Here is a 10,643-nt window from a genome sequence, read left to right as displayed (position 1 = left end):
ATTTTGCCGTGACTGAAAGACCTGTTTTTTTTTTTATTTTGGTGCGTATCTTCAGTCAAGATAACCTAATTAACTCTGGCCCCAGACTTTGATTTGAATAATAATAAAAAAATGTGAATAGTTTTGTTGTGCAAGAGAAATAACTGAACTGTTCAATTTTGAGTTCAACTTTCGTTGCATGGGAGTCGAGGCGCTAGCCTGACTACGTCATACTCACGATTCTAGTCAGAATGTGAGTCTGATACCGCTCAATAGAGATTTAAGAATGGGGCATGTTTCAACCGAACCAGGAGAAAAAATGCCTCTTCGCTCAATTGGATAGACCTACAACCAATCAGAGCAACGTAGTATGTGACGTAGATTAAAGCACGACTATGTAACATTTTTCCCTTAAAATAACAGATTGAAAAAAATTGTGCGGCTAGAATGAGTTTTAATATTACGATTGGCCTGTCTCCTATGCCCTTCGGGGGTCTGAGTTGGAATAACTGCGCTATGTAACTTTGCTGGAGCGGCCCGGGAGCTGAGCGGAAGTACTTCGACTTGCTTTCTGGGACACCTACCCAAAAAACAAATAGACCCCTCTCACGCTCCAAGGTACATTTGATTACTCTTACCTTCTTGGTCGCATAGCTTGCACCTTCTAACTCCTCGCCGGTTCGTCAACAAACGTGAAAAGTGAAAGTGAAAGGGTGTTGTATTTACGACAGTGTAACCGTACATTACCTCCAAGCCTGTAGGGGGAGCTCCAGAGTGGGCTTTTTGAGAAGTTACATTGTATCGCTTTAAACAACACACACTTGTTGTAGGAAGGACGGCAAAAACATCTTTTCTATCGATAAAAGCCTTTATCGTGTTCCTCTGTTTGTCTTTCAAAATGAATGCAATGTGGAGATCCTGTAGAACAGACTCGATGGCAGAATCTACACACCCTAGCTCTCCAGCGGCAGCCATGTTCAGCTCTTTAGTGACGTAGTCGATAATGTCCCTGTTGATCATCTGTCCATCATCGTATAAAGCCCGCCCTGGCAATCTGATTGGGTCGACCGATTCTTGGTCGGGCATAATGATTTCCCAACTGAGCAGAGTCAGACCGAACTTCCCGACCAAAAATTTTACGGGTGGGGCTAAGTTCGGCTGGCACCCAGGCTATCGAGGCACATCCTGAGGCCCTGAACCACAGTTATCATTAAATAATTATAAATAATAATTTTAAACTATTAAACTTACTAAAAGTAGAGCAGAATCTCGCTAAGGTACTGGCCTGATGCGCTGCATACATTTAGGATAATGTGATTAAACAAAAAAATTCTCAAACTCTTTATTTTCCCTTTCAATTTATTTATTCATTTTTTAGTAAAACCATTATAGTGCCCCCTGTCGGTTTGGAAAATGCCTGCGGGTGAAATAGCTCCCCCTGCCGACCGTTCACTACAACTGCAGCCCCCTGCATCTACTCATCCGCTCCGCACAACAACACAAACGCCATCTTTAGCTGATCCGCAAAGTAGTGGGGCAGAGTTCTGCAGCGAAATTAGGTCAGGCGCCAGGAAAACCCTAAACACTTTTGGAAATCTCACTTCGAAAGCCTCCTGCCGGTGTTTGCTATCCTCCCGTCACACCGTGCCGCCGTATGGTCCAATGTGTTTGATCGGTCGGCCAGCTCGAACGCAGTTTTCTTGTGTCGGTCCCGGTTGACGTTGAGATATCGCTTCAAAACAAACAGCCGACGGCGGAGGTGAAAGCCAGGTAAGAGAATTACAAGGAGGACAAAATCTCAGAAGTTAGTCTAACGAACCAAGCAAGCTGCTTTGGTTTGTGGTTTTTTAACAACTAGCCACAGTTGGGTAATAATTAGCAGAATGCGTGGTTCGATTGGGTTGTGCTAATTCTTGGTTTATGTGTAGTTGTGTTGTCGTTAACATGTCGCCAACATCGCGTCGTTCGTGACCATATGCGTGGACTGAAAACAGTTTCAGTGGGCATAAACTTACTTTTAACATGCGAGTTTTTCCTGTTGGCTGATAAAAGCAGAGGGAGGCGTGTCCTTGGTGTAAAACGTCTTCATTTTGGGAGCTGAGGAAGCTCCCAGGGGGGGACATCTGGTTGTTGAAACCGGATTTTCTTTAGCTGCTGCACCACAAGTCTGTGACTCATGTCTGAGTAATATACAGATGATAAACGCATAAGCAAACACAGGACAGTCATCCTAAATACATAAGAAGAACACCTATTAGGGTGTATTTGATGTAACATTTTAATGTCTTTAATCTAAAGGCAGAATGTTTAAATCATAGAGGGACTTTCAAGATGAGAGCAAACTCAGACATGGAAAGGTTTGTTTTAGTGACAGCCACAATGGATCACGATGGGAAAGCTACCTCATCATTTGAGTCTAACCCTTTTGTACGAGTTAAATGGATAGCCCTTCGACAGCCAAGGTCACACAGCTGAACTAAGTGTAATTTAAGGCTCTGAGGAGCAGACTGGGAGTCATGGGGCAGGGATCCCCCATCCAGCCCACCGCTGCCCTCACTGCAGGCCACTGTGAATGTGGGTGGCCTGTGGATAGCAAGGCAAAGTGCGGTGGTTCGACCGTGGTCGGTTCTCGCAAGTGCCCCATCACACCAACACCCTGTCATAGGCCAAGGCGTTCAGTGATGGACGTGGGGAATGTCCAAATGCCCAGAAGGCGGTGGATGCCTGCTCACCTGGGGGAGAGCCTGCTGGCGACCAACTTGGAGGGAGAGATCCTGTGCATGATGTATTCATGGTCCAACGAGCTGGCTTTGTCACTCTGAATGCTTTTTTTTTTTTGAGTATTTATTTATCGTTAAGTGGCTGTACATGGAATCATGAAGAGAGAGAGAAAAATAAGGGAGTTGTTCTGTGTTGGTGGTTGCCTGACATTCCCTACGATGATCCTTTCAATACTGCAGAGTTACAAGAATCGTGCTTGTTGCTGCCACAGCTGTAAATGGAGCATGTCACCTCTGACTTCTTCTCAACAAGAGCAAAACACAGGCAGCTTCTCCTCCTTGCTATCGCTAACTTCTCCTTGTGGTTTGCCATTCTCTCATTTCATTTGCTCCTTATTCGAATTAGCTGCCAAGCACCACCCAGCATGTAGTCAGGATTAGTTCCTCCTATTCTCTGTTCTCTCACGTTGCCTTTTCACACACTGTAGCTGATGCTCTTCGCATTTAAGGCAAAAAGCCTCAGCCAAAACATTATTGGCTGGATTCGCTCACGTCTCGTAACACATAAACATTTTTTGGACACGTTATCGGAGGATTAAAAAAAAAAAAGAAGGGATTTCTTAACCAGAGGATGACTTTGAAATGATTTACATCTGTAACCATCTATCAGCTTACCAGCTACGCACTGCGGGCTTGTTAAAACAAGGATTAACATGCTGCATGTTAAGTAATCAAGAGCTTCTGAAACCCCTCCTCTGTTTACCCAGGATGAAACGAGGTCTTGAAAGGAATGAGCAGGAGGATGGAGGTGGCCCAAGCCGTGGGTGTCAGAAGACTCTTAAACGATCCCGCAAGCAGAGGAGCGTGGAGGACGAGGGAGCCAGATGGGAGAGTTTGCCACAGGAGATTCTGCTTCACATTTTCCAGTACCTGCCTCTTCTGGACAGGGCTTATGCTTCTCAGGTACTCATATGATATGATACATTGCCTCTGTTGCTGCTCTTTGTGGAAAGTATTTGCCTGGAAGATGCGTTTATTGTGGCAGTCTGAATGGTCTAACCCAGATATTACCTCAACTATAACTGATTTCAGAACGAGAAAAGGTTCAATAGTGTCTTATCAGTCACTAGAGACCTGAATATAAGCCTGAAATTAATGGGTGTTTTTTTTTAAAGCGTAAAACACAGGCGTTGCCATGCCAACACTCTTTGTTTGATGGAGATTGAGAAGTAAAGCAGACCAAATGGAAAAAGTTAAGCACGTTCCCCCACATTTTTTTGTCCAGTAGTCCTGTCTGAGGAGTTCTGGGAGAAAAGGAGACGGCAGCGCTTTAAGATAAGCCGGTCGGACACACAGTTCAGCTCAAACTTTTAGTTTCACGTCACTGAGTTCACAAACACGAAGCAGAAGGCCCTCCTGATCCAGATACTTTGTGGCTGTTCAACACCAATATGAGAACATAGCATAATACTACATAATAATGCATTAAAACTTTACAGAAATGCCAAAATACATGAGATTTATGCCTCAGTTCCTCACGTATACTTTGCATCTCTCCACAACTAACAGTGTTTTTCTTCCACCACACTTCACACTCTGAGCTGACGCCAAAAAAAACAAAAAACCCTCAAGTTCGTGGAGCCAGGTCCTCTCTGTCAGATATTCTTCACACGTGCGTTGTATTAACAACACACGACAGTTCGCTACAGGAGTAAAAACATTTTTTGTTTTGTTGCACAGGTTAAGAAAAAAGTGTCTCAATTGTCTGATGTGAAGTGAGTCGGGATGTCCCCGCAGGTTTGCCGGTGCTGGAATCAGGCCTTCCACATGCCCGAACTGTGGCGCTGCTTTGAGTTCGAGTTGAACCAGCCAGCCAGCTCCTACCTGAAGGCAACGCACCCAGACCTAATCAAACAGATAATTAAAAGGCACTCCAACCACCTACAATACGTCAGCTTCAAGGTATGACGGAGAGGAGTTTGTTGTCAAAGTGACAAAGAAGGAGCGTGCGGGGAAGTTGACTCCTGTTTTGAATTTTTCTCTGTGTTGCATGCAGGTGGACAGCAGCAGGGAGTCTGCAGAGGCAGCGTGCGACATCCTCTCTCAGCTTGTGAATTGTTCTTTGAAAACTCTGGGTCTCATCTCCACAGCCAGGCCCAGCTTCATGGAGATGCCCAAAGTAAGCCCGAAGGCATGTGACAACGCGCCGGTTTATTGCCCCGATCCTTGATGAATGTCTGTAATACAGCGGGAATGATTGATGCCAAGTGCCCGTGGGAAGCTCTCGAATTTAAGAACTCCCAAGTTGTCGTATTGAAATGTCCCTCCCAGCCTTTTTGTTCCTATATAAATCTCAGAGGACGTATCTTGCATAAGGTGGTGTTGCCGCACACGTGCATGGTTGCTTTTTTTTCAAAGTCTGCCGAGGCTAGAAATAAATACCCAGCTGCTGTGTGTTTGCTCGTAAAGAAGGTGTTCTGTTTGCATGCAGGATTCAGATTTTTTCGTGGGAGTAAATGCATGAAGCTCACATCCTCCCCTGCAGATATATTATATTTCAGAAAATCCCAAAATTTGTATTCAGGACAGCCGTATTGGTTGCATGCTGAATTCCTTATTTTGCGGGCAAACAAAGGCAGCATACAAGGCCACTAAATGCTGCTGTGTTTTGCCTTTTGTTCACCAGTCTCACTTCATCTCAGCCCTGACGGTGGTTTTTGTCAACTCCAAATCCCTGTCCTCCCTGAAGATCGATGACACGCCTGTAGATGACCCCTCTCTCAAAGTCCTGGTGGCCAACAACAGTGACACACTCAAACTGCTGAAAATGAGCAGCTGCCCTCATGTTTCACCCGCAGGTACTGTCACAAACATATATATATACAATTATAGAAGGTGTGGATGTCACTGATCAACAAATTTAAAAGTTGTGTTGCTCCATAGTAATTACTGGGCTGCATGGTGCCAATGTCAGCCTAAAACAAAAGATTTAAGGAGCTCCAGCACACACTCGTTTTTTATCTGAACTGTATCACTGACTAATAAGTGGGAAAAGTCACAATAACACCTCATTGCAGCTTTATCTTAAAGTGATACTCCGGAGTAGACTCAACCTGGGGTCATTTGAACCGTGATATCCAGCCAAGTAGCCCATCCGCAGTTTTTTCGATATTGGCTGAACATCAGCTGAGTTACTGAGTTATCCCGAATAGCTTCGTACAAGGGTTAATGGATCCTGGTCCGTATCTCCAAAATTACCACACTAAAATCACATGCCATGACACCAAACTTCTACAGTAGTACAAATATGGTCTGTACTCACCAAACGATGCATTTGGAAGTTTGAAAATAGTCCAGGAGTTTATTATTATCAACACAAGCCTGATAGCTTCTCTGCTGCTAAAGCTGCGTCGACGTCACTTCAGGGAGCTGGGAGCTTCAAAGTAAGATGAGGGTTGATCTACTACTGTAGACAACAAAGCAAGGCTGCTCAATTTCTCCATTGATAAAATAACTTCACAACTCTACAACATAAAAATTCATTAAAAAAACATGTAGAATATAGCATATACTTTGTTGTCTACAGTAGTAGATCAACCCTCATCTTACTTTGAAGCTCCCAGCTCCCTGAAGTGACGTCGACGCAGCTTTAGCAGCAGAAAAGCTATCAGGCTTGTGTTGATAATAATAAACTCCTGGACTATTTTCAAACTTCCAAATGCATCGTTTGGTGAGTACAGACCATATTTGTACTACTGTAGAAGTTTGGTGTCATGGCATGTGATTTTAGTGTGGTAATTTTGGAGATACGGACCAGGATCCATTAACCCTTGTACAAAGCTATTCGGGATAACTCAGTAACTCAGCTGATGTTCAGCCAATATCGAAAAAACTGCGGGTGGGCTACTTGGCTGGATATCACGGTTCAAATGACCCCAGGTTGAATTTACTCCGGAGTATCACTTTAAAGGAAAAATAACTTTTAAGAAAAAAAAAAAAAAAAGAATAATTTCATTGTGCTTCTTAAACATAAACACCAAATGAATGAATCTCTTAATGTTAATTCCTTCCTTTTAAAGGAAAATGCCACTTTTTAAGAAATTGTCTGTACATTTATTATCGATAAATGATTCACCACCAACGAGTTGCCTACTTAATGTGTTTTTGATATAACTCGGATTTACTTTGATGAGGCCCTCTTGTCAGTGTGGAGCCCCGTCTAATACAGTTTTCTGTGTTTGCAGGCATCCTGTGTGTGGCTGATCAGTGCCATGGCCTGAGAGAACTGGCGCTCAACTACCATTTGCTGAGCGACGAGCTCCTCATCGCGCTCTCCTCAGAGAAGCACGTTCACCTTGAGCACCTTCGCATTGACGTGGTCAGTGAGAACCCAGGGCAACAGTTCCACACCATCAAGAAGAGCAGCTGGGACGCCATGGTACGCCACTCTCCCAAGTTCAATCTGGTCATGTACTTCTTTCTCTACGAGGAAGAGTTTGGCCCTTTCTTCCGCGACGAAATCCCCGTCACGCACCTTTACTTCGGCCGCTCCGTCAGCAAAGACGTGCTGGGCCGCGTCGGGCTCACCTGCCCGCGTCTGGTGGAGCTGGTGGTGTGCGCCAACGGGCTGCGGCCGCTGGACGAAGAGCTCATCCGCATCGCCCAACGCTGCACGCAGCTGTCCGCCATCGGCCTGGGAGAGTGCGAAGTGTCCTGCAGCGCCTTCGTGGAGTTTGTTAAGATGTGCGGAGACAGGCTGACGCAGCTCTCCATCATGGAGGAAGTGCTGGTTCCAGATCACCGTTATCAGCTGGATGATATCCACTGGGAGGTGTCGAAGCATTTGGGTCGCGTCTGGTTCCCAGACATGATGCCCACATGGTAGAAATCTGGTGTGTTTGAGAAAGGCCCTTTTTCCCAGGAAATGACACCGGCTTGGGTTTTGATCTGCTTTTAAAATCATGTAGCATTAATTTTAACTCCACCTTGCTGCTCCGTGTTTATGATTTTTTATTTTTATTTTGGAATGTATTTCTGTCATTATGTCAGGGGTGTTCGAGGGGACGCATCAGCGGAAACTCGGAAATGTGATTGTCTGGAATTTTACGCGCCAGATCTGTACTTGTGGCACGCAAACAGATCAATATGTGTTTTGTACATATCCGAATATATACAATATGCCTTATCATAACTGGACTTAGTAACAAGCTTTTTGATTTAAAAGCAAGAAACAACTTAAATTTTTGCTTTAACTCGTGAAAAACGCAGACTGCCATCATCGCACTTGATGCACATTGTTTTTTGTAGTCGGGCAGTTTGAAAAATCTTTGTTTAATAGCTAGTGTGGGACATGTATCAGATGGGGATGATCACCATTATAAGCTAATGTTTGTTGACGTTCAAAATTTCAACTTTCATGGAAGTTTTTAAAAAAAGAAATTTTTTTATAAATTTTCTGACACAAGTGAAGTAATGACAAGCACTTCATTGTAGAAGGTCCGCCTCCACGCATGTGGAGCTTCTTTTGTCTGGATGGCGGACGTGTGAGCGCCGTCAGGGAGGCAGCGGCACACTCGGATTCTTTGTTGAATCTTTCCATGTCTGTTGGGTTTCGGTCCCTGTGATTCATCTGCTCCCGCCGTTCCTTCAGCGTAGCACCGCTTCACGTCTCCGAATGTGTTTGAGTCCATGCGTCTCATGTAGAAAAGAAGAAAAGAAATGAGCCTGTCTCCTTCTCTGTCTTCTGTTTGACGTAGACTGAGCTCAAGGCAGTAACCTTTTCCCTTTTCTAAGAGCAGCCATTTGTCAGGGCAGTGTTCTCAAAAGACTTCTAATACATGATAATCTAACTCTGAAAACGCTGTTGATATCTCTGAGAGACGTTTTAATATGTTTGTAATTCACAGTTGTTCTATTTCTGCATTTCCTGGCTCGTGTTCCAGTTGTTATTGTTAATATCAAAGTATATATTTGAAAAGAAGTGGGATGGAAAAATTCCAATTACTGACATTATACAGTTTATTTATACATATAATGGATGCTTTTGATGCACTTTTTCCGCTAACAAAGGTCCCAAGTTTAGCAACACGAGCTTCGGTCCCATTAGGATTATGAAATGTACACGTTTTTCAGTCAATTGATGATGATTTTTAGCACTGCTCTGAAACTCTTTTGGTCGTTAATCTGCTTTCGAACAACCATTTTCAATTTTAACAAACCTTTTAAGAGTTATATACTTGGAGATGGAATTGTTTAATTTTTGTCTGACATGCAAAAATCACTCTGGCAAGACAGACTTGCCCAACAACCTAATCGTGCACCGACCAACTATCCGTTCTACAGTTATTGACCTAAAAATAAAGCATATTATTTCTACGTTTGGGCTAAACATTTCTAAAGCTTTTTTTGCTTAAGGGACGCACTGTTCTCAGGCTGATAAGATAGATGTTTAATTTCTATTAAATGTTTTTTTCGAGTTATTCTGTTTTCCGATGCTGTTTGACATCAGTGTTGGGGAAGAAAAAAAAAAAAAATATCAACAGGAGAAAAATGATTCTGAGAAATCACATGGGCAGCAGCAATAAGAATTCTCACTAATCAGATTGATGGTGGCTCTGGATCACTTTTTGTGTCTTGAATGAAAGCGTGATGCGACACACCGGGCAGCAGCTCTGTCGCATGCTTGAATGTAACCAATGAAAATGGGATCTTAATGAGGAAATTGTGCAGCCCTGCAGACAGGACAGTGTGGCAGCTCATTGTTCACGTAACTAAATGCTTGCCTGAATGTATCATTCTTGATCTGTTACAGAGGAGCGAAATGGTAATTAAAAGATGGAATTAGCAAGTTTGTTGTAGCCTGTGGACTTGTTGAAAGACAACCGCTTTGGGCTGTGGGGCTGTGCAATAAAGCTTGTAAATCATCTTGTTCTCTTAAAAATAGATATTTGGTTGACAGTGTTGGTGTTTGTCCCTTTTTTGTGTGTGTTTTTTCTTCTTTTTTTTTTTGCAGTTGCTTATTGACAAACAGTAATTGCAATAATATTCTGCAGCGATGTAAAATCATGTCTTAATATGAATTTAAGTGTCTGGAGCACTACCTGGTCTGCTAGCGGACGCCTGTCACTGACGCATAGTTCATTTTACCTTGCATTTACAGAAATATGCCATCTGCTGGTTATTGTTTTCTATTTGTATTAAGTGCTTATCGATGCATGAAGATGATTATTATAACCTCAGAGTACCGGCTTACAGACAGCAGCGTATTCCTGATGGAGATCACAGGAAGCGTGGTGTCTTTATTTCGGTTGAATCACGGCACATTGTATTGAAAAGATTACAGTAATAGGAAGGTAACTTGTACTTTTCCCAAAGATATGTAATATTTGAGTCAAATGTGTAGTCGCATTAAAAAGAAACCCTGAATGAAAGCATGTTTAGTCTGGAGTCATTTTTGACATAAACAGTCGACTACCACGTTTGTACGTCCAATAAGCGATCATACTGGCTTCATCACTGGGCTTTGGATCGGTGTACATGGAAAAAAAAAAAAAAACCTGAACACTACCAAACTTAATTTGACTGAAATGGCTCCACATACTCTCAACACTATAAACAACACGACTGCTTCATTGAGTGTTGCTTTTGTCAGTTTTGTCTCTCTGCACTGATGCGCACTGATTTATCGAATAGTGACCTAGTGGAGTGAAATACGCGATATACAATATTTTACCCTCCCCGTGAGCTGTCACCTTACCGTGGTGGGGGGTTTGCGTGCCCCAATGAGTCTGGGAGCTATGTTGTCTGGGGCTTTAAGCCCCTGGTAGGGTCACCCATGGCAAACAGATCCTAGATGAGGGACCAGACAAAGAACAGCTCATAAAACCCCTATGATGATGGACAATGTTGGACACCGCCTCGCCCTGGAGCCAGGCCCAGGGGTGG

The 10,643-nt window shown here is 43.5% G+C and overlaps 1 protein-coding gene across 1 annotated transcript; it reads left to right on the top strand.

The window, feature by feature from the left end:
• Positions 1 to 1,457: 1,457 nt before the first annotated feature.
• Positions 1,458 to 10,129, top strand: LOC142366336 (F-box/LRR-repeat protein 3-like). The gene is made up of 6 exons (XM_075448233.1): positions 1,458 to 1,749; positions 3,467 to 3,662; positions 4,497 to 4,661; positions 4,756 to 4,878; positions 5,386 to 5,557; positions 6,944 to 10,129. The coding sequence occupies exons 2-6, from the start codon at positions 3,468 to 3,470 to the stop codon at positions 7,582 to 7,584; spliced, it is 1,296 nt and encodes a 431-aa protein (XP_075304348.1). The 5' UTR covers positions 1,458 to 1,749; position 3,467; the 3' UTR covers positions 7,585 to 10,129.
• Positions 10,130 to 10,643: the final 514 nt, after the last annotated feature.

The sequence above is a fragment of the Odontesthes bonariensis genome, chromosome 1 (assembly GCF_027942865.1).
Source record: "Odontesthes bonariensis isolate fOdoBon6 chromosome 1, fOdoBon6.hap1, whole genome shotgun sequence".
In the NCBI taxonomy this organism is placed as follows: Eukaryota; Metazoa; Chordata; class Actinopteri; order Atheriniformes; family Atherinopsidae; genus Odontesthes; species Odontesthes bonariensis.
This window is presented reverse-complemented; position numbering and strand designations above follow the sequence as displayed.

What these genes read in the sequence shown, in the direction of transcription:
- LOC142366336 (XM_075448233.1), top strand. Translation starts at nt 3,468, where the DNA reads ATGAAACGAGGTCTTGAAAGGAATGAGCAGGAGGATGGAGGTGGCCCA. An exon ending in ACAGGGCTTATGCTTCTCAG is followed by an intron (nt 3,663 to 4,496) that starts GTACTCATATGA and finishes ATGTCCCCGCAG; the next exon opens with GTTTGCCGGTGCTGGAATCA. An exon ending in TACAATACGTCAGCTTCAAG is followed by an intron (nt 4,662 to 4,755) that starts GTATGACGGAGA and finishes TGTTGCATGCAG; the next exon opens with GTGGACAGCAGCAGGGAGTC.